Below are 25071 nucleotides of genomic sequence, written 5' to 3'. Positions count from 1 at the left end.
CACACATAGCTCCGTAAGGGAGCGGTTGCGCCACTCAAAAATATAAAAATCACACCCGTGTGAACTGAGTGGTGCAAGGTCTTATATAGCCTGATCAGCTGTGGTCTGACGTAATGTCAGTGACCATAGTAACCATGCTCATTCTTTTGAGGGACAGGTACACAAACACACACACACGGGTACTAACAAAGCCAGTTGTTGGAGTGGTTTGCACCACTCAAAAATAGGCGAAAGCCAAAAAAAAAAAAAACCTATGTTGCCATAATCACTACACTATTTCAAAGTGGAAAAGAAAGAGTGTGTTTTTCATGAATGTTAACTTAGAAGTGGCAAGTATAGGCTGGGCGATATGACTTCAATATCACAGTTTATTTTAAACATTTGCTTTTCGAATGCTTAATGCACGATTATTTAAAGAAATATAGTGAAAATAGCAGATCTACATGTATACAGGTTAAGACAAGTAGATAATCAGTTTGATGATAAATCAGTTTATATAAAAAAATATCATTAATATATAACAAAAAAAAAGAAGTTAAAGAAACCTAGCTTGTTATTCAGTTGGTTATTGGTTCTAAATATCAGTTTCGGTATATTTTATGACACTATAGCGTCTCACTGCTACTCTGTTCTACAGTTACAACGGTACCAATTACCATTAGCCATGCTCTTGAGTCTTGAGTAAGAGTTGACCTCTCTTCACCCTAATTAATCCACAGCCAGCTCAACCCACTTGAAAAACTTAATCTGTTTTAGAGGCAATGTGCTTGATGATCACATATATTTAAATGTAATCTGTTAGAGGATATGTGCCTGATGATCACATATATTTAAATTTAATCTGTTAGAGGATATGTGCCTGATGATCACATATATTTAAACTTAATCTGTTTTAGAGGCAATGTGCCTGATGATCACATATATTTAAACTTAATCTGTTTTAGAGGCAATGTGCCTGATGATCACATATATTTAAACTTAATCTGTTTTAGAGGCAATGTGCCTGATGATCACATATATTTAAACTTAATCTGTTAGAGGATATGTGCCTGATGATCACATATATTTAAACTTAATCTGTTTTAGAGGCAATGTGCCTGATGATCACATATATTTAAACTTAATCTGTTTTAGAGGCAATGTGCCTGATGATCACATATATTTAAACTTAATCTGTTTTAGAGGCAATGTGCCTGATGATCACATATATTTAAACTTAATCTGTTAGAGGATATGTGCCTGATGATCACATATATTTAAACTTAATCTGTTTTAGAGGCAATGTGCCTGATGATCACATATATTTAAACTTAATCTGTTAGAGGATATGTGCCTGATGATCACATATATTTAAATTTAATCTGTTAGAGGATATGTGCCTGTTGATCACATATATTTAAATTTAATCTGTTAGAGGATATGTGCCTGTTGATCACATATATTTAAATTTAATCTGTTAGAGGATATGTGCCTGATGATCACATATATTTAAATTTAATCTGTTAGAGGATATGTGCCTGTTGATCACATATATTTAAATTTAATCTGTTAGAGGATATGTGCCTGATGATCACATATATTTAAATTTAATCTGTTAGAGGATATGTGCCTGATGATCACATATATTATTTAAATTGAATCTGTTAGAGGATATGTGCCTGATGATCACATATATTTAAATTGAATCTGTTAGAGGATATGTGCCTGATGATCACATATATTTAAATTTAATCTGTTAGAGGATATGTGCCTGATGATCACATATATTTAAACTTAATCTGTTAGAGGATATGTGCCTGATGATCACATATATTTTAAACGCATACTTGGACACATAGGCTATGTACAGTAACTTGAAAAACTTCACATATAGCTTCACACATCCCCAGACATGGGCACTGGGCAGATTAGCCAGGATTGTTGCGACCATAGGTTGGCAGATTACTATGAAAACCTGCAAAACCTGTCAGTCCGTCACGCCACCATATATAGCCTCCAGTCCGTCACGCCTCGTGACACGTCACGCCATTATATTATGGTCGTCAGATCGTTATGCATCATGACACGCTCCATATATGGCCGTGTCCATATATGAAGATCACGACACCTATACTCATCAAACCCTGGATAGCCATGGAGAAGACTGGATCGTCACCTAGATCTGCATCATATGGAGCCGGCCAGCAACTCTACATTCTGACCTCAAACCCTTAGATCTCCATATATAGAGCTGACCTGTTCTGACATTTCCATACGTTTTTGAAAATTGATAGGCTTATATATGATCAAACCGAGGAGAAGACAGCATCACTGTTTCCCTTGCATTAAATAGAAGCAGGATTTAGCTCAATTATTTTCAGCTAAATAGTCACAACAGGGGCTAACAAGGACCCACAAGGCAACAAGTGGCCCCCGGAGTGACTATTGCCATGGCAGACCCCTCCCCTGAACAGCGTCTGTGCCAGTTTGATGCAGATTGGAGCAATAGTGTGATAGTCATGATTTCACATTATTATTTATTTCTGGTGATGCCTCATTCATATTGATTGTGGATTATATTTGCAATGAAAAATTCATCTTTGTTACTTATAATCGAGATCAGTGTGTCTGTACTCATAACACAAACAGCAGTTTAAAATGAACGCTAATTCATCGCAAAAAGCAAACCCTCTCGGGTCACGTGTGTGCAAAACTTCTGAGTTAAATTAACAGAGGATTTTGCTCAAGCCAAGAGTTTGCTACTCTTTCAAACTGATCAAAACATTGCGCTGAAAGCAGATCGATGTTGAAATGAAAACAGTGACAACGGCTCTCTAGTCTCTGGAATTACCAAGGACACAGAAAGAGACGAGAGCTGATGAACCAAAACATAAGGGCAAAATTATACCCATTTGAATTGTTAGACAAAGCATTGGCCCGTGGATGAAATTGAAAAACCCAGAATGGAGGCTATTGCTAACACAAATGAAAAAAATAAAAAATAAAATAAAAGGCGCAACGGATGTACGCGTGTGCGCACACACTGCAGACACAGAGTAAATGGAAGTCAGGTTTCACTTCAAAGTGACCTTTCCATTTGGTCAGTGGTGACGAGGTAATGAGCAAGAGAGGAAGTAACTGTCAGAACGATGGAACACTGGAGGGATGGGGAGGAGGGGTAGATTGAGGGTAATGTCCAAACATAGTCTGGAGGTAAGACCTGACAGAAAGGCTTTGGCTTAATGCTGCGTTGTCAAAGCGTTGGATGCCCTGCTCCCTGCAAACTCTTTTAAGTCTGCCCGTGGTGCATGAAACAACTGTCAGGCCAGCTTTAGCATTAATCAACCCAGCCCATAGGAGACACAGTAGTGCACATATTCTAAAGCTCTAAGCCCTTTGACCTTCCCCTTCAAATGTAAAGATAGCCTAGCTGTAACGGCAAAAGTCAACCATTTCAAACACAAAACCATGCTTGGGTCCCTAATGGCTTTCAGATACATCCTAGTACACTAGACCAGTGGTTCCCAAAGTGGGGTCCGGGGACCCCCAGGGGTACTTGAGGGAGTTCCGAGGGGGGCCCAGCTAAATGATAGTTTGGAACCAAATCGACCCTTATGGGTCTGTAACTCAGAGTGTACAAATGGTACAGAGTTAAATTAGCATTGATTTTACAATATAAATGGGGGTCCCAGAGATAGAAATTCCATGAAATGGGGGTCCGTAGACTCTAATGCATGTCAAACTGGGGGGTCCTTGAAATTAAACGGGTTGAGAATCACTGCTAGAGCCGTAAGAATCTTCTCTTGTGGGGGGGTCCCTGGCATATATATTTTTAAACGGGGGTCCACGGGGCTAATTAGAGTCAATTTGGGGGTCCTTGACATGAAACAGTTTGGGAACCACTGCACTAGACTAGAGGGACAGTCCCTCCTATGTAGGAGGTTGACGATTAACTGACACAAATAATTTAATTTAATAATTTAAATAATGTATTTTCCCTATTTTTTCAGCAGATGAATGTATACATAATTAATGGATATTTGTCTTCTAATTATGCAAAGATATTGAGATTATCTCAAATAATGATGTAATAGTTGTGACAGGCTTACAACTGTGTCCTAGGATGTAGAGAACTCTACCCTTCCGGAGGCTCCCCCCGCCCCTCTTTCCCCCTGTAGCTCCATTTGATTGGCTTTCCTCCACAGCAGCACCCATGCATGCGTCCCCCCACCTGGGAGTACATCAACACTGCATGTCAACATGACCTCTGATAGGACGTGGGAGGGCGGAGCGGAGAGGAAGACAGAGGAGAGGAGAGAGGGGAGAGGAGAGGGAGCAGGACATTGAAGCTCCATTCATCATATCACCGGCATTGAGTGTACATGAATAGCAGGGTCTGCTGTTCTGAGCGTTATCATTGAGCCAACGCCTCCATCACAGGGCTTCATTTATTAAGACTGCCAGTGGATCAATACGGCAGACATACACTCTGCACTGGTGACAAGATAATCTCATCATCATGAGTTTGGCTTGGGTCATCAGCAACGTGAGCTATTGCAATTCTTATACAAGATGACATGAGCCTAGACAAAGGAAGGGAAAACAGAGAATGTGTGTGTTTTACGTGCACGCGTGCGTGCGTGCGTGCATGCGTGCGTGCGTGCGTGCGTGTGTTTGCGTGCGTGTCTGTGTGTGTGAGAGTGTGAGATAGAGAGAGAGCACTTGAACATTATTAAAGTCCTATCATCAAACAATGCTCAGAGCCACACTGTATGCTAAAATATTTCTGTAGACTCTGTATATCAGGCAGAATTTAGATCAATCAGAACTCAGTCCGGAGTTTGATCCAAATGTTCAACAACCACACAGCAACAAAAAAATATTTATTTCTTAACCCATTCTGAACGGGAAACCCTTTTGGTGCTTTAAGAATTATGTTATACTTTAGCTATTGAAAAATAGCAGATCTACAAGCTCATAGCTATGAACTTGTAGGTCTGCTATTTTTTGAAAAATCGTGAAAGTGTGGTGTAAAGCTTTGAATATATTCTTTCAGAGCGAACGTTTTTAACTCAAATCTTTGCTTCTGGGGGGCGTCCCTGGAACAACATATTTTCAGATGGGGGGTCGGCAGCCAATTACATATATTTTTCGGGGTCCTTGACATGAAATATTGAGCACCACTGATACAGAAACAGGTATTTCAGAAAACTGTCAGGATTTAGAAGACATTTTTTTAAATATCGACGTCAGGCCTAAATGGTTTAAGCACAATTAACCCAGCGAGGGGCTTATTGAACAGTAAAAGGGGTAGAATGGTAGGATTAGGAAGGACTGCTGGAGCGAACCCGCCTGAAAGAGCAGACGCAGCGGAAAACGATTTGATGACAAAATTGTGTATTCTCACCACTTAGCAAGCTTCTTTTTTTTTACGTTTGTTTAGGAAACAGTTCCTAAAAGCACCGAGTCATTCTTCTCTGTTACCACAAACAGATAACAGCCGGTGTCTGTCAATTCCCTTCAGGGCTTGAAACGCGGGAGTCAGATTTCAAACTGTGAACATTATGAATACAATGGCTGACAAAAGAGACAGTGGGACCTCTCTTAAGCCTAGGAAATTAACCGGAAATATAGGGTTTTGATTGGTTAATTGAATAATTGAGAAACACATTTTTTTGGTGATATAATAATTGACTAAATTGATTATTCCGATTAACCATTAAACCCTGTAATATACCTTGTTGTACAATGGTGGAATAGAAAAATAACCATTAGGCTGGCGCGATGCGACACATTGTGAGTTTATATATATTTCTGTGTGCGACACCATCGTTTTGATTGGAGTGTAATGAAGCCAGCAGCATCAGCTCTTATCAGACACAAGGGTGTGTGTCCACCATGCAAAGCAAATGCTGGCAGGATACATAAGCATAGAAATGATATTCCTCAAATTACAAAATTGACATTCCCGGATGGATTACAGTGATGTAAACATGTGTGTGTGTGTGTGTGTGTGTGTGTGTGTGTGTGTGTGTGCGTGCGTGCGTGCGTGCGTGCGTGCGTGCGTGCGTGCGTGCGTGCGTGCGTGCGTGTGCAGCAAGATGAGATGAAATCTGTTTATGCTGGCTTGTTTAGAGGTGGAGATGTGGACAAAATGAGATGAGATTCATGGTGTATTCCTCCATTCAGTTAATGACATAATATATTATTGAGGTTATATTTTGTGGGTGAGAAAGAGACAGAAAGAGAGAGAGAGCTACTCCTACCTCATACTAATGAGGTAGGGGATTCACATAACTCATTTCCTTTGCTTGGTTGTCTATACAGTACGTGCAAAGTGAAAAGAAAATCCTTGAGTTTTAATTTTACTCTGAGTGAAAAAAGGACCATACATATATAAATATACAGTATATATATATTTTTTCTTTTTTTTTCTTTTACTGTGCCGGGGGCACGGTGACGGAGGATACAGCAGAAATAAAAGCTCTCTTGGAATTGGAAGGGCGCCAAGAAACAGCAACGCTAGTTCCACGTTGTTTGACTTTAGGAGCATTTGAGCATTTGATTTACAGTGAGGAGAGTGGAGACCCAGCTGCTGATCAAAGAAACATGTTGCCATGTTACGCACGCACGCACGCACACGCGCACGCACGCACGCACGCACGCACGCACGCATGCACGCACACACACACACACACACACACACACACACACACACACACACATGTAATCTTTCTGTGAGCTGTGCACGTCAGTTCACATTATTACAGGGTTGGTCCAATCTACCTGAGAACTTTCTATGCACCATCAACAATTCTGGGTCTTACACCCTGCTGTTCAAATCATTCAGCCAGAGGACCCCATGGGGAGGTGGTTCAAAGGTTACCCAGGGGGCCGCGTAGACCCTGCAGGGAGCCCCAGCCAAAACGAAGAGAAGAGTGTGGCTAATGCTTCAGAGCACAGCTGGTGGTAGCACAAGGGCATGTGTGGCATGCACATCCAGACGTACACACGCAACCACACACACAGAGGCTGAATCTTAGCAGGATCCCTGTGCTGTCTGGAAGGTTGCAATGTGGGTTTCTTTTTTTTGTGCGCGTTTCCTCCTTGCAACCAGGTTATTCCCCATGTTCCTTGGATGTTGTTGTCTATAATGCCTGCAACGGCAAGGTCTAGCAGTTCAATATGCCACAGGAGGCGTGAACAGAAACAACTAATAAGTGACTTTTCTGCATGTCTCGAGAGCTAAAACTTTAAAAGTGCGTGTTGGGTTCATGAGGGTGTTGGGTTCACTTGGTTGAATGTATTTGAAAAGTAAAATATTCCGTGTATCAGTGCAGAGTGTGGTTATATCCATCTGAGGTGTAGGCGTGTATTTGCAACAGCACAGAGCTGTGCCTAACTCGCAGCATCAACAGCACAGAGCTGTGCCTAACTCACAGCATCAACAGGGTCGGGAAAACAAGGCTGTCTGTCCCAAAAAGAAGGCGGCAACAAATAAAATGGCTGGCAATACAAAAGAAACCGCATTAGCCTCTAAATGGCCTTACAGAATCAGAATGGAAAACGTCCAACATAATTGTTTCAAAGAGACACTGGGTTTAAAGCTCTTTGGAACTGAGAGTGTACAAATGGAACCAAATGGAACTGTCAATTAACATTGATTTTACAATATAAATTGGGGTCCCAGAGATATAAATGCCATTAAATGGGGGTCCGTAGCATGTCAAACTGGGGGTCCTTGAAATTAAACAGGTTGAGAATCACTGCTAGAGCCGTAAAAGTCTTCTCTTATGGGGGTCCCTGGCATGTCTTTTCAAATGGGGGTCCGCGGGCTAATTAGTGTCAATGTGGGGGTCCTTGACATGAAAAAGTTTGGGAACCACTGATTTACAGTATATAGTAACAGCTTGCTCAGGATTCAATACAAAGCCAGGCGTAGCCAGTGATCAAACCTTCTACCATCTGAGCCACTGCCTGCCTTACAACTGCCTCTCAGCCATCATTCTGTATTCATCTAAACCCCCGACTCACCACGTACTGCACACACACTTTCAAACGGAAACATGAAAGGTATGTAGTCTAATTATATAAACCGTGCCATCTCCACGTGGTCAGTTTCCCCACCGACCAAGCAAATTATAGCTTAAAGTGCCTAATTCTCCATTGCAGCGGTCAAATTGTGCGGTCAGTCTTTCTCTCCATTTGAAAGAATTACAGTAAAAGTAAAACTAGCACTAAATACTAATACAAATGTGTAAACTGCATATCATGGATAATAAACTTTTATTATAGTCTCAATTCATGATTGACAAGCTTTTAAAAATAAATGTTTACATCATTCATTCATTGACTCAGCCGTCCATGTGTCAACCAGCTTTATGAAACAATTAATCAATCAAAGAATCAGTCTATGCCTTAATCAATGTATCCATCCATTTTATGAATGTTATGTACATTTAGTCAATGTAGTTACCTAAATGCTACAGGAAGTTGTCTGTCTAGTGTCGGGGAGCGGCAGAGGAGTTACACGCCTTCTATTTTCAATAATTCATCAGGGTTGCTTTCATTTTGAGAAGTTGTATTAAATTAAACATTCGCTTCCACCTCTGTCTCCCATCTCATACAAAGCATGCTATGTTCTTGCAAATGTCATATTAAAAGTGGAAATCTCCAAGGATCTGATTGCAGGATGTTTCTCTACTCTACACACCTTAGTTGATTCCCCCCCTCGCTCTCTTCCCTGTCAGTCACCTCTCAATCTATCTGTTGTCACGTACTGTAATCACTCCATCACCCCAGCAGGTGGGAAGCATCTACATAACGAGAAATTTGAATTGGTCCAACAGTTTGCAAGATTAGCCACACACACACACACACACACACACACACACACACACACACACACACACACACACACACACACACACACACACACACACACACACACACACAATTATGCTTTACGTAGCATGTCAAACTAGGGGTTATTCAATTATGATTCTGAACCCATTCCAAGCATTCGTTTTACACGAAAAACACTTCTTGGGCTGAATTCGGCCATAGCCACTTGCCCAAATGTGATGACCTCATCACATTTGTGAAGACGGCTATGGCCGTTTTTAGCCGATTTTATTTTGGGCCGAATCTTAGATTGACTGGCCTATATTCCCTCATGCTGCCAATCGTGTAGCAGGAGATCATACGATGTTTATCGTGACATCTTCCACTTGCCTTTGATTTGTTAAAACGCTATGATTTATTAATGGCATGGGAAGCTGTGCTGTGCTCTACAACACCACCCTGCTGCCACGGCTTCCAGATGCAAGCAAACAGCCGCTGCACACACCACATGAATAAAAACACGGTGAAATAGCAGTGTTAAATGTACAAATGAACCAAATCGACCCTTACGGGTATTTTGGTTACATTTGTAAGTACTCTGATTTGGGAATTGTACTGTGTCGATGCATACAAACCATTAAAAAAGAAATCAACAAAATATTCCACTTTGACTTTTAAGAAGAACTACAGTAACAGTTCACTCTTGTCCCCAGAGTGACATCCTGAGGTTTGACTGCACTTCCCTTTCAGTAGAACAGCATCGATCATAGAAGCTTAGGGGAGATGAAGAAAAATAAAACTACCCATTAATAATTCAAAGGAATTCAGCGTGTGGTGTTATGTATAGTAGCAGGCAAGCAGGTCTGTCTGTCTGAGAAAATATGAAGACACATCCCAGGGCAAAGCCGATAAGGCCTTTTTAATGTACTGACAAGCACAACCTAAAACAAAACAAATCTTGAACCTTGTGGCTCTGAAGAGCTCAACCCTGGGAGGGAAGAGTACACAAGTACACAAATTACACATGCCTCTATGAACCACCTCACCTTAAAACAAACAACTGAGTCTGTGCAGAATATTCACACATGTATAGAACAAAATACAATGGAATGGAATAAAGAGTGCTTTTCCATTCACTGCCTACTGAAGCATGGGAGCGATTTCAATACAATACACTGCAAAATCCTCTCTATGTTAGTTTAACTCAGAGTGTGAAAATAGACACATTAAATGAACACTTGAGACGTCGCAGCCACTGGTGTAGTGGTGCATGTGTGCAAATGCACAGGTGCGCTCGACCACAACCAGCATTATGATTTTTGTGTTTGATAAACTTTTGTTAGGTTTACGTGACATTTTTACCTATTTTTAAGTTTAGTTTTCATGTAGATCTTTGTTTACAAAAATAAAGATGGACGGTGGATGCTGATTAGACTATCCTGAATATGGCCTTTGAAACCTGGTCAGACCAACACATTCTACTGGACCAACGCATCTCTAATGGAGAGAATAGTGTCTTTAATTTCTGGCTATTGTTTTCCTTAAGTAGCCTACAGATCTGCATGCTACCCTACTACAGAACTACAGCGGTATCATACATGTAGCAGTGTGACAGTAGTATGGAATGTTGGAAACGCAGGCACGTACGCCAGTGCTCCTATCGGTCAAGGATTGGCTTATATGGACATCGACTTGCCTGCCTAGAAAACGACCCCAAACTCTAAACTCCTCTCATGATCTTCTTCGCCAGAGAAGAACCAGCCATTGTGTCTGTTCTGCGCATGTAGTGCACGGCACGCACGCTTGCACACACACACACACACACACACACACACACACACACACACACACACACACACACACACACACACACACACACACACACACACAATACTCTCCTCAAGGTGCATTAGTATGCACATGCTCACCCTATAAATATCAAATATATTATATTAATAAACTACATGTATTAAATTATATAGCCAGTGGTTCGCTATGGAGAGACAAATGAGACTTGTTGTGTCTCTGTGGGAAACTACTGCTGGTCATCAAATTATTGGCTTAGGAATGCGACAAAAACAAACAACAAAAATCAATATATTCAAGTCTCCATGGTGTGAGGGAACTATGAGGGAAATATCCCTTTAAGCATCCTATATCTGTTTCCTTTCAGCCAAGTCAATGATAATTCTTGTATGAGGGCCAGGCCTCCCTGAGCCTGTTCTATTGCATGTGACTGTAGTGTACAGTGTCTGCACTAACCAAAACAACAGGAAGAACATATTCTGGAGCAATAGAAAAGCAGGTACCTGTAACATTAATACATTTATTGTATCAGCTTGTACAGTAGACCTACTAGTGCAACCCTAGCAATATCAAGTGATGGCTATAACACCCCTGACACCCTTGTGCCGTTCTACACAAGGCAGATTGTCGCCACCTAAAGGTGATTTTTATAGCACTTCTGTTTTTCCCCCTCACCTCCACAGCACCTGCTCTACATCATCACGGATGGCCACCCACTGAACAGGATTCAATTAATTGGAGTTTCATCACTTAATTCAATTGAAGCACTCCATAATAAAAAGGAATATCAAACCGAATAAATATAATTGCCTTTAATAGCTGTATTATGTGTTTGATTACTTACACTTGGAATTTGAAGTTACTCTGTGAAAATGGGAAAGAGTGGAAATAAAACCACACATAAACCAGTGACCCACAGCACAGCATGGCTGCTGAAGGCAAACACAATCCTAGACGAGAGTGGCACTGGGCACTGGGCTTGCTCTTTGGGGGCGAATTACTGAAAATCCCCATTTTTCTTTCCTCTAGAACACTGAGGAACTCAGCAGTGGATTGGCTTTAACCTTGATTCCACAGTAAGTAATATATCCCTTCAACGCCTTAAGCAGAATTAGGCATCATTACATATCATCCATCTCCTTAGCCGAGGAATTCTCTTTACAAATGAAATGAAAGCTCTCTCCACTGCTGCCTGGGCCCGGCGTCGGCCCAGTAGTCGCTGTACGATAAGGCCGGCAGAGCCCTACGTTCATATTATTCCACTCTCCCAGCTAGAAGCGCTCTCTGTCTGTGGCTGCACCGTGATAAAACATCATTAGAGGCCAGCAGCAGTGTGTTGAGAGACTGGGAGAGTCACAGACTAAAGCAGAGCTACAGCAGCCCTGCTAGCTACAGCATGGATGAAGGGAGTAGTAAAGGTGCCCTTGTGAAAACTGTCTGAGCAAAAGATATGCCCCCCTCTTACTCTCTACTACCCCACGCCCTTATCTAACTTTATTTATTTTTCTTATTTAGCCTCCCCTCCCATGGTAGCTGTATAGTGACAGATAGGCAGAGTGGCCTTGGGATCGATGGAGGGGGAATTCTGTCTTTGTTTCCTGACATTTTTCCCATAGCCACTCTGCCCTGACTCAGGTTACTTACTGTCCACACTAAGCGAGGGAAAAGGAGGAGGAGCAGGAGGACGAGAGAGAGAGAGAGAGAGAGCGGCTATGTGGGGAAAGGGATATGCCTTGGTACGTCTTTAGAAGAAATCTGATGCCCCGGGCCAATCTCCCGCTACACAGGTTTCTGTTGAATAATACAACATAGAGCACCCTGCACACCTCATGTGTCGAGGGGACCCTCCATGAGCAACAACACAGTAAAACATGTGTCGAGGGGACCCTCCATGAGCAACAACACAGTAAAACATGTGTCGTGCAGATTTTTCTCCCAGCTTTTTGTTTTGTTTGTGTTGTTTGTTGGGGGTGACACTTTCTGAAGAGAGGGGAAAGAGAAAGAGCACGCAATGGATGCACAGCAGCTTCTAACAGCCTGATTCATTGTGGTCGACGTATTAGGAAAAAGAGACAGTCTGCAGAGTGGACTGGCAATTATTCTGTCCCTCTGATTAGGAAGCCTTAACGGCAGTCGTGCCGACCTCTGCCCTATGCAGCTGGCTCATAATAGAAGCAGGACATGGAGTGAGAACAGTGGACATTCTCCCTTCCTCCCTGGTGAGAACATGTCACATGTGATCACTGTGATCCTCACATCCGTGCACAGCATAAATAGTAAACATAGCATACAAAAGATAAGCACAATAGAGGGAGCTGGGCATGATAGAAAGACAACTACAGCCCATTAGTACGAACTAGAAACAGTCACATATATTTCTAGCTAAATTATAGCAAGCTAGAAACAGCCAGAAACACAGTACAAGCTTATACAGCCTGTACTCATCACAAAATATGTTGACAAAATAATGGAAAAAACATAAGAACAATCAATAGGAAATGTAATCCAGCTGAACTAAATAATCCTCAAAGCAATATTATATAGATATGATAAATGAATTAATTTCACGTATATCACTGCAAAATTAAATCTGCAGAAAAACGCTTAAAAGAAAATGCAAACTAAGTGTTTTGTAACATTACGTGATGAACTTTTAAATGATTGCATGCAGTGTTATATCACACTTGGTGATTGGGCCAGCCTAGTTCTGTTTATGGAGATTTGCAATTCATCAACTATCAAGACCCACACAAATCCACAGAATGCTAATAAGGCATAAGGGAGATAATACACAATACCAGTGAAAACACTGGAAGTAACTTATTGATTGAGCTCTTTATTAGACTTTGTGCGGCTACAGTAAGTGTATTTTTAACCACAAAAGCTAATTATTGGATGATGAGAAGATGATATATCAGCTCTGTGGGAGAAGTCAATAGATCATATCCAGTTGTCCAGATATGCCGTTTGTTCAAGCATGCCAACTAATAATCCACAAGATGTGTTTCTTCCACAGGAATTAATTAACATTAATTCTGCAATGACGGACAGTGAATCCAAACTGATTCAAGATCTCTGGCCTATGGCCAAATAAAAGATAACCGATTCCTATTTTTTATCATAGCCACTGAAGGTTTACTTTGTTTAACCCTTCTCTCTTTAAGCTCTTTAATGTTCTAATTGTCTCTGTAAGATGTTTCCCTTTTCCTTATTTGAGACACATACTAAACTCTCTGGATTAATTTAACTCTGAGAATTAAAATGGACCCAAACTGACCCTTACGAGTCGTTACTTGGATATGTTTACGCTCTCAGAGGTAACTTCATAGAGGATTTTGTGTAGAAACGTGATGGGGATACAGTTTTACGAGGACTGAAGACGTACAATCAAAGACAAATTACATGTTTTCTGTCAAACAGTGAAACATACAATAAGTGGCTTGCCATACTTGTATAATGGACATGCGGTTGGTGGGTGTGTCTGTGGTACTGGAGACTGGGCCTACCTGTATAATGGACATGCGGTTGGTGGCTGTGTCTGTAGTACTGGAGACCGGGCCTGTGAAGCTGGTGTGGCATCCCACATGGCCTTGGGGCACGCTGAGGTTGTTGGTGGTGGGCTTGAGGTACATGACCTCCGACCTTGGTGAGCTGAGCGGCAGGCGGGTCTGGTAGTCAAAGTACATGGGGGAGGTGGCTAAGGAGGGGCTGCTCACCACGTTCATGACGTTCATGGCGTCTCTCTCCTCCACCTCACTCTGCACCAGCATGATGTCGTTCTTGTTGATCTTTTTCTTCTTGCCCTTCCCCAGCTGCGGGTGCGAGTACTCCGCAATACGGCAATTGTATGTGCGGATCTCCTTGTTTTCCCGCTTGCACTTTATCGCAATGGTGACCATGGCCGCTAGCAGCATTACGGAGATTATGCTCAGCGTTACGATGAGCGGGAGGGACATGTCCCAGTTCCGGTTCTCTTCGTTGATGCGTGGCTCCCCGCCTGCTAGCGGCCCATTGTAGGCCTTGACGATGAGCCGGGCGGCAGCGGTGAGAGTGGGTTTTCCGTGGTCCATTACCCGAATAATGAGCTCCACGGTGGGACTTACGTCCTCCCAAGATGGGTGGGAAGTCCGCACCTCTCCAGTCACTGGGTCGATCTCAAACAGGTGCTCCTCGTTGCCGTCTGAGATCTCGTAGGTGAGCCGCCCGCTTTCACCGTAGTCATTATCCACCGCCCGCACCGTAGTGACAATGTAGCCAACACCGACATTGCGCGGCACATGGATCTCAGCGGTATCGTTCTGCAACAGGGGTAAAACAATGACGGGGATGTTGTCGTTCACGTCCAGGACACTGATGCGCACGGTGGTGTTGCTCTCCAGGTGAGGGGAGCCGTTGTCTTTGGCCAGGACCTTGAAGTCAAAATATTTCACTTGCTCATAATTGAAGGACCTCACGGCATAGATGGCACCGTTTGCAGCGTTGACATTGACGTAGGTGTTCACATCACCGCCACTCACGTTGGAGTTGACTATGCTGTAGTACACTGTGCCATTCTGGCCAAGGTCTGGGTCATGGGCCAGAACTGAGCCCAGGTATTCTCCAGGGATATTATTCTCTGGGATCTGAAGGAGATACACAGACTTGGTGAAGCGAGGGACATTGTCGTTCTCATCTAGAATCTTTACAGTGAAGGACTTAGTAGAGTTTAGAGGGGGGAGCCCATTATCTTTGGCCACGATGGTGACATTATACTCATCTTGCGTCTCTCTGTCCAGGGGCCTGTCTGTCACCACGGTGTAAAAGTTATCGTAGTTCTCCTCTAATTTAAAAGGGACATTTCCCAGCACTCTGCACTGAAGCTGGCCATTCCTGCCCGAGTCCTTGTCTGTGACACGGACAAGAGCAATGACAGTGCCTGGGGGTGCTGCCTCACTGATGGCTCCCTGTCTCACCGACACAAAGCCTATCGACGGCCAGTTATCGTTCCTATCCAGCACTTTAACAGTGACTTTACAATGTCCAGGGATTGGGTTTGGGCCCAAGTCCTTCGCCTGGATGTCAATCTCAATAATTGGGCTCTCTTCGTAGTCAATTTCTCCCTGAATCTTTACGACCCCTGTTCTCGAATCTATAGAGAATAGTTCCCGGATTCTCTCTGGGGCATAGCCACTAAAAGAATATACTACCTGCCCATTGTTACCCTCATCAGGGTCAGTGGCATTTAAATCAATCAGGACTTTTCCAGGGGGGGAATTCTCTGGGATTTCCACCACATATGTTGGCTGGTCAAACACTGGGCTATTATCATTGGAATCAATAACTTTAACATTGATCTGCATTGTCCCTGACCTGGGATATTCTCCGCCATCAGTGGCTGAGAGAATAAGCGTGTGATGATTGCGTTCCTCTCGGTCTAGCGGTCGCTGAATAACTAATTCTGGAAATTTTGTCCCATCCCCGCGGGCTTTTACTTCTAAGGAAAATAGATTGTAGTCATCTCGTGTGATTTGATAGGTTTTCAGGCCATTTTCCCCTGAATCCGGGTCGTGTGCACTGGTCAAGGGAAAGCGTGTACCCGGAGCTGCATTCTCTGAAATGTCAATATCAATCTGATCTGATGGGAAAGCAGGAGAGTTGTCATTGATGTCCTGAATATCAATTTTGATCATGCAGATCTCCTTGTCGTTGGCAAACACCTCCATGGAGAGCTGGCACTTGGGGTTCCTCCGACACAGAGTTTCTCTGTCGATGCGCTGCTTGGTGTACAGCAGTCCGCTCTGTGGGTCCACATCGATGAGATGAGGGGCAGAATTCTCCAGCACCCTGAAGTTGGCTTTCTTACCCTGTCCCGGCCCCGTCTGCTCAAGCCCGATTCTAGCATCTTTGGCAATGTTCCCGATCACAGTCCCGGGTCCCTGTTCCTCTGGGACCGAATAATTCAAGTTTTTCAACGTCAGGGCTTGCGCCCATAATAGAAGGAAAAAGAAAATGGAAAGATACATCCCCTGTGCCGTGAGAGACTGTGTAATGTTGAGGTGTTTACGCTTCCTTTGACTTGTTGTTGATATGCCGTCCAAATGTGTTATTTAATTTATTCATGATCAAACAATCAGTTCTGTTCATCGTGTGATTGTGAGGTACTCAAGTGCTCTGTAGGCCTAGGTATTCATCTTCCTTGATTGTCTCTTTGCTCCCCCAACTCTCTCTGTCTCTCTCCCCTCTCTCTCTCTCTCTCTCTCTCTCTCTCTCTTCCAGCGATCGGTGGTGCTGAATACCTAATTTATATTCAGCTGAGCGCCCAGGCTCATCTGAGCAATAATCGCAATCCAGTCTCCACGAAACAGAATCGTCCTTGTACGTGCTCCTTCTTACCACCTTTAAGACAAAAATGAGAAAAACTGTTGATTAATAACTGCGCTGTTTATAATATTTAAAAAAATCTACAATATATAAAATAACCTTCGCTGTACTTGCTACTTTGACAAGCAACCATCCACCGCTGAGCTAAATTACAACACGGGGCTCATGCGTAATTCATCTCCACTATTATATGGGAAGCCTGTCAATTAGTTAACCTTGAGAAGCCATTGGTGCTGGCCAGATAGCCTACAGCTAGTAAAGATCCCTCTTGAAGATCATTTAGCACATTATGACAATGAACAGGACATCCACAGCGCAGCTTCATACATCTCCGTGTGAGCGACTTGACAGAAACATTAATAATGGCCCATTTACGCAATAAAAAAAAAACGAACAGGCGAACTTTAATACTTGTAAGTAACACTGCAGGCATAACTGAAGCCATAGACCTTTTATTGTGGAATTCATATGAATATGGACCGAATGAGCCTCAAACCCGCGTATTCAGGCTATTCAATAATAATAATATTAATAATAATAATAATAATAATGATAATAATAATAATAATAATAACAATAATAATAATAAATACATAATACAGGAATCACCACAAATGCCAACATCTCAGAACATCTCTCCGCTACCATGTCACTCTCACCAAATAGATGTGCTTATAGTTATAAGAAGCTGTTGCATCCTCAAGCACAGGCATGGTTGCCAAAGCAATACCATGCCACTATAAAAATACACATTAAACATGACACTAACGGAAATAATAAGAGCAAAATATAAACTCACCTAAAATCGTAATAATAATCCGTTTATAAAGCAATGCCAGTTCAGACAGGGCAGGTTTGGAGAGTTCCCCACCACCTCAGTGCCACGCTATCTGTTTCCCGTGTCGAAAGAGCCACCAGTCTCCGACACACACTGACTACAGTGCAGCCGCTGTCGGGAGAGAAAAAAAAGTGCTCCAGAAAAGTATGACTGTAATGTCAATGAGCTGAAGTCCTCTCCTCTCCCGTCTGATTAGGATGCAGGAGCGAGCTTTGCGCTTGCTGCGCCTGCAGTGAGTCACCGTTGTGTTTCTTCGGCGGAATTGTTTTTGAAAGATGCGATTCGAAAATCCCAGATTAAGTATAATAGATCCAAGAATATGAACAATGCCAACCAATCTCTTCTTCCCAACTGAAACAGTGCTGGGTGACTGATTCCCGTAGTGTCCTTGCCACCGTCCGCTGTCCCCCGTAAAGTCCACAGAGCCACACAGGAGCAAAAGATGATGACAGGCCACTGTGTTCAATGACAACGTCCGATATTACCGTGGTTCTTTTTATGGTTGCCCCAAAAAAAAACGTTATTTTACTAGATATAAAATAAAGCTGTTAGGCTATTTGGTATTTTACGCACGTCGGGTCCACCCCTTGCCATGTAGAGCGCTTCTTCTTACTGACTAAACTCCCGGACACCGCATGGTGCATTAAACATTGTCGCTGCTCCGCTGCCAGCCAATGGATTTGAAGAGGTGGGAAAGAAGGAGGGATTCAAACGCCGCTTTAGGTACAGGGTACAGATGATTGGTGGTCCGTAGTTCACCGGTGATGCATCTTTTCAAATATCACAGCTCATTGTTGTTATAGCACAGAGGCTTGGGGACGCTCAGAGGCTGTGTGTGGGCGTCAAATTGCATTCATTTGAAATTCAATAGGCTGCAAAATTACTTTAAGTATGAATTTAATTAAATTGGTCAACTTGTGTTTATTGGCGTACACCATATTACACTTAAAATAGTCATAATCAACATACAAAACACATAGACCTACACACAAAGCACAAGTGCCATACAGTCAGCTATAGAGATAAATGGATACAATTTAATTCCCACGTTTACACAATTTCAATTATCTGGATTCCAAAATGAAGATATTAAACTACCCAAAATAAAAAATAACATTTTCAAATTGAATCTGGAAATCAACTGAAAGCAGGCTTTTTAGCTTATAGAGTAGGCTATGATTTGCATTATTTTGGCAACTAAATATAAAACCATTATGAAAAAGCTTATTTTAATCCAAAGGAGAGGGATCATCCTGAGGGAAGTTGAGTCTTTATTTGCAACTAGACTTTTTTTCCCTCTCTCACTCTCTCTCTCTCTCTCTCTCTCTCTCTCTCTCTCTCTCTCTCTCTCTCTTTTATTTTTATTTATTTTTTGGTAGTGCATTCATTGGAAGAAAACAATTATAGGATATAGGCCTACACTGGATTTCTATAAGTGTGGTCCGTCTGCAATAAACGCTGCTTGCCAGGGGAATGAATCCTATCTGGAAAAGGTAAATGAACCAACTCTTGTCCTCAGGAGGACAGGAGCATCCTCTCTGCCATATCAAGGGAGTAGGGCGGTAGGCTATTTGAAATTTGCCAAATAAAATTCCAATGGCAAGGACCACCTAATCCAGGGGTTCCCAAAGTGGGGTCCGGGGACCCCTAGGGGTACTTGAGGGAGTTCCAGGGGGTACCTATAGCTCAATTAGAGATAGTTAGGAACCAAATGGACCCTTATGGGTCTGTAACTCAGAGAGTGTACAAATGGAACCAAATGGACCCGTTTGTACACTCTCAGAGTTAAATTAACATTGGTTTTACAATATAAATGGGGTACCAGAGATAGAAATGCCATTAAATCGGGGGTCAGTAGCATAATGCATCTGAAACTGGGGGTCCATGAAATTAATATGTTTAGGAATCACTGCTAGAGCCGTAAAAATCCTCCCTTATCGGAGTCACTGGCATATGTTTTCAAATGGGGGGTCCGTGGCCTAATAAATGTTGATTTGGGGGTCCTTGACACGAAAAAGTTTGGGAACCACTGACCTAATCAACCAATGTGTGTTTCTCTCTAGGTCGTCCTGTGTTAAACATGTGTTAGGTATGTTTAACGGATTTAGGAGAGTTTGAAATGAATGAAACACAGTTAAATGAATGAATGAACTTGATTGTTGTATATAGAGCAGAGGAGGGAATATGGTTACATGAGTATTTATAGGAAAAACGGAAGTCTCCCGAAGTTCTTCTGATCAGAGGAAAATTAAGGAATTGTTTGTGTATCTGTGAGGTCATGTAGATATAGATATATCAAGCAGTCTGTTCTTTCCAAGAAGGCTCAGGTTCTTCAGTGTGCAACAAGATGCTGGAGACGTAATGCTATAGTGGCTATAGTGGCTATAGTGGCTATAGTGGCCTGCTGGGGCAGCGTTGGGGATATACAAACATTCTGAACAGGCTGGTGAGGAGCATGATTCAGTCGTCAGTGTTATCCATTCAGACATTCATACACTGATGGCGGAGGAAACCATGAGGGCACCAATAACATCAGAAGCAATTAGGGGTTCAGTCAGTGTCTCTCTGGGGGAGCCAGGGATGGAACTGGGAACCTTCGCGGTCCCCATCTGGATGCTTTACCGGCCACTCTACTCCTGAGCCACTGCCGTCCTTGATGGAGTGGAGGAGGTGGTGAAGGTGAAAAGAGTGAGGGAAGCTGGAAAGTTATCATGGATTCATGGCCAACCCCTTCTGCCCCCTTCCACAAAGAGATAGAAAGGCAATTGAGCAAGAGAGGAAATTACAGATGCATCTTCCCCCGGTGGAGGTGGAGGACTTGGTCTGTCCTTATTTCTATAGCTCTCCTCGGCCAATAGACAAATAACTGGAGAAACACTGGTACAATCCTGACTGACATGTACTGCACGGATACAATGTATCGTAATGTCATGTATTCCTCATTATACCACAGGTCGTTTCGAGGAAGCAATCTGATTGGTTGAAACAGCCTTCTATCCGTGGATCAAACGAGCACCACTCCACACCTAATCAAAACAAAGAATTCAGCTGCTCTGTTTTCCCAGAGCGCAGCAAACTCGGTGGCTATAGGCTAGCTAGTTTCTTGGGACATTTGTGGTCGTAGTGACTACATCGGTCATAAATAAAGATGTTTTTTCAGTGATTTTCTTAGTTTTAAGGGTAACTGTTGTATAATTGCAATATTACACTTGAGGGTGTGGTTTAACGTGATTATTGCCACTTCAGTGATGCTTGCGGAACGTTCCTGACCGCATCACTGTCGTGGCAATAATCACGTTAAACCACACCCTCTCATGTAATATTGCTTAAGTAACACATGTTGTTATTGTACTGATAATGCTGTTGATTCTGTATTGATATTGTCATAATGGCACTGTGATTATATAGTAATTGTGTCTGCATAATGCAAGGTAGGCTACTGTATCAGGTGTATACTGTCGTAGGCCTATAATGTTTTTCATCACTGATAGTGTTTTTGTGTTATCTTCTATTTTGAATTGTGTAGCTACTGTACTCTTCATTGTAGGCTATATTACGTGTACTTCTTTTACCTATCTGTAATTTAACTGCTGTGTTGGCTCTGGAATTTCCCCCATAGGATCAATAAAGATGTCAAACTGACAACAATATACTGGAACTAGAAAATTGCGCTGATCTCCACCAGGCTGCGTTAGCCTGCCTAGGGCTGTGCCAGTTGTAGGGTGCAGCCCTCAGGACGCGAGGAAACTGTGGGGGGAAATATATTTTGTACTGTATGACCTACGCTTCAAGAGTTATAGACCAACACCTGAAGTGGCCTATGTTATAGAGCACCGAAGTCCTGACGTAACTCGCTCATCCCTTCGATTCCCCTGGTTTTGCCGAAGTAATTTATCTATGGAGAATAACATGGGCTCATCTTAAAAACGTTTCATATAAGCGTTGTGGTCCAAAAATAAACAAGCTGTCTCTGCGTTATTGTCATGGAGGTGTCTCTGTATCATTTGCAACAGTTACTCATATATGATACAGTCTGCTTCTAGCGAAAATGTAACTAATTCAGTAGCAGTAACATTAGCGTTTTCTCTCAGTCAGTTGATTCTTAATATCCATATGAGTGAAGCGGCCGGGGTGACACAATTCTTATATGAGGCGATCTAAGACCCCCCTATGGGGATTATAATGCAAATAAAAAGTACACAAACCTGTGAATTTGCGCCCTCTACCGATATTGACGTCAGACTTCTGACACTATTTTAGGTGACAAGTGGCCTGTTATAACGCCACCATGCGAGGTGTCTGAAGGCAGACATAATGAATTACAGTGAACATGTTGAATGTTGAAATATTGACTTGATGGTAGCGCTAGAGGAAAGGTCACTGGGGTCACTCAAATGGTTATGAATCAATCGATACATCCAAAGGGGAGAACGAATGTGTTTATAGTAAGTTCATGCTGATCCATTACATTTTGATATATTGTGGCCGAACGGGAAAGAATCACAATCAGAATAATCAGCTTTATTGTCACATCACAGTTTTCAGCTAAAAAAGTGGGTGAAATTTGTTTTTGTGCATAGTTCCCATCGTGTCATTTTTTCCCCCAAAAAAGGAAAAAAAAGAAAGAGAAGAAGAGGGGGGGAGAAAGAAAGTTTAGTGCTTTTACCACAAAAAGTACACAGTACAGTATTAAGGGATGATGGCACGCACGCACGCACGCACGCACGCACGCACGCACGCACGCACGCACGCACGCACGCACGCACGCACGCACGCACGCACGCACGCACGCACGCACGCACGCACGCACACACACACACACACACACACACACACACACACACACACACACACACACACACACACACACACACACACACAAATAATAATAATAAAAAAACATATTTACACATAGTAGTCTGAGATAAGATAAGGCTTAATAGGAATTTAGGAGCAATAGAGACAGGCAACCAACCGTAGATTTTCATTTAACTTTTGACCAAAGTAACATGGACCATCATTCATCATTAAAGCTAGGCTTTTGTATGACAGTCCTGAAGATGGACGGACGGACGGACGGACGGACGGACGGACAGACAGACAGACAGACAGACAGACAATTGTTACAATTCCATTCCAATTCCAATTCCAATACATGCAAGTTCAAGCCCTGAATCAAGTATTTAAGTACAAGTGTTTTTTTTTTTTAAAGCTTCTGAATAATGCCCACATTTTTTGTGGGTGTTTTCTTTGTAACGATGCCGGCATGTGGATCATGTGACCTCTGAGAAATAATATAGGACCTCTGAATAAATGTACAAAAGACATACCTTGTTACATGTGCTGCACTGTGAGGAAGAGATTCAGCTTTTTCATAGATTTCATACGTAGCTTCATAGCCTTGTTTGACAGCACTATCAATGTTGTGTAAGTTAATGTTGTTTACACCATTTTATATTTTCAGACATTTAAGCACTTGAACGCTCAGTACTTAGTAAACTTGACCTGTGTACTTGGTCTACAGTAGGCTATAGCCTGCTGTTTAGCTGTAGCCTACAATTAAAAACGGCAGAGCAAAAACCAGCCTATCTCAAAGATACAGTATGTCACAGCATACAGCTGCACCGCCCCCTGGCTGGAGTGTTTGAGGGTCCGGCAGTGGGTCCAGAATGCGTCGTATATAGTACTGATCCAGTCAGTGTATCTGCATTCTGCACCATAACATTCTTCCCAGATGAAATTTCCACATCATAGCATAAACGTGGCAGAATCTTTTGCCGTTATAGTGTCTCTTGGGTCTTTTTAGTCAGGCAGGGTCAAGGACAACCGTCTATGAACCGATAACTGGCAGTGTCATCATGGTGCATGCACACTGGATCTGTCCACGATGTCTCTCTGCAAATCATATCCCCATGCAAACCACCTGTAGTCAATACCTATGAGCAGAATTACAGAATGTGATTAGTGTGTGTCGGATCAGATTAGTGTTGGTCAGAACACACTCACTCACACGCACGCACGCACACACGCACGCACGCACGCACGCACGCACGCACGCACGCACGCACGCACGCACGCACGCAAACAGACCCACAACCCCATGGGACTCTTCAACGACATGCTGATCAGTGACACAACACCCCCCCTCTAGCCTAGACACCTGATCCTTATAGTCTGCCTGGTGTGTTCTCTGTTGAAACATTTTTATTTGACAAAACAAAATTCAGGGGGGGGGGGGGGGGGGGAGCTTCTGAAGTACTAGACTGTTGGCAACATTTGGAAACATGTGGAAATCGTCGGGGCCAAAACATGTGAGAGAGAGAGACTAGTTTGCACTAGCAAGCAACCATAACTACCATGCAGCCAACAGCTGACTGGACGTGTCAGCGGGTTCTGCTTTGTCTCCTAGCAACATGACAGCGTTTGCATGACGAAACCACTGCTCCTCTTCACTTTCTTCCTGACCTTTCGTGACAGAAGAGTCAGGAATCAGGATCATTCGATAGTCAGATAGTCGTAACCAAAGCTCAGTAATAACCAGTGGCTTTGAGATGCCAATGTCAACATGTTCATAAATGCTGAAGATAAATGTCACATCACTGTCTAAGGTCTACACACGGTATGTGTGTGGGTGTATTCAAATAGATGCAGTCTGTATTCACTATACTGGTCAGGTGTATATTATTGCGACTATCACATTTACTATGAAAACCTGCAATAGTTTGTTTGTAACAGTCAGTAACAGGGGTTTCCACATGTCTATTTATTTATTCTAGTGCAGTGTAAAATCCTCAGTGTTCATTCACAAAGTGCACAAATGGACCCAAGTGACATTGAGTCAGACATTTCAAATTGTGTAATATTTCAAATATGATAAGTAATTAGAAAATAATTATCTATTTCCTCCTAGACCACATAGTTGCCACAGCAACCTTCGATGCCTTTGCCAAATAACATATCTTGTGTCTCCGAACCACCTCCCTCAGAGCTTAAACAATGTCTGCCGTATCATCTGCCTCGATGAAATGTCACCAGTGCTGCAAGAGATAAACCCTGCCATTAGCAGCTTCTTCATTAGACCAATTAACGACCCTCAGGAAATGCACTGACAGAAAGTGTATTTTGGATGGGCTGCTGGTGAACAGATACATTAAAATACAATTTTGGAATTTAATTAGAATCTAATGGCGATGGTCTTTGTTCAGGTGGTAATAAGAGAGAGAGAGAGAGAGAGAGAGAGAGAG

General features: G+C 42.6%; 1 protein-coding gene across 1 annotated transcript in view; it reads right to left on the bottom strand.

The window, feature by feature from the left end:
* The window catches only part of pcdh17 (protocadherin 17), a gene marked incomplete at its 5' end in the record, with an annotated part of 75954 nt that extends 59323 nt beyond the window's left edge, over positions 1–16631 (bottom strand). The window contains one exon of the mRNA XM_079497498.1: positions 14136–16631. Coding sequence (XP_079353624.1) covers positions 14136–16631 — 2496 coding nt within the window. The remainder of the gene's footprint in view (positions 1–14135) is intronic.
* Between the last annotated feature and the right edge of the window lie 8440 nt (positions 16632–25071).

Source organism: Electrona antarctica (assembly GCF_951216825.1).
Source record: "Electrona antarctica genome assembly, chromosome: 3".
Taxonomy (NCBI): domain Eukaryota; kingdom Metazoa; phylum Chordata; class Actinopteri; order Myctophiformes; family Myctophidae; genus Electrona; species Electrona antarctica.
The sequence above is the reverse complement of the archived record's forward strand: the minus strand, read 5'-3'. Positions and strand labels throughout refer to the sequence as shown.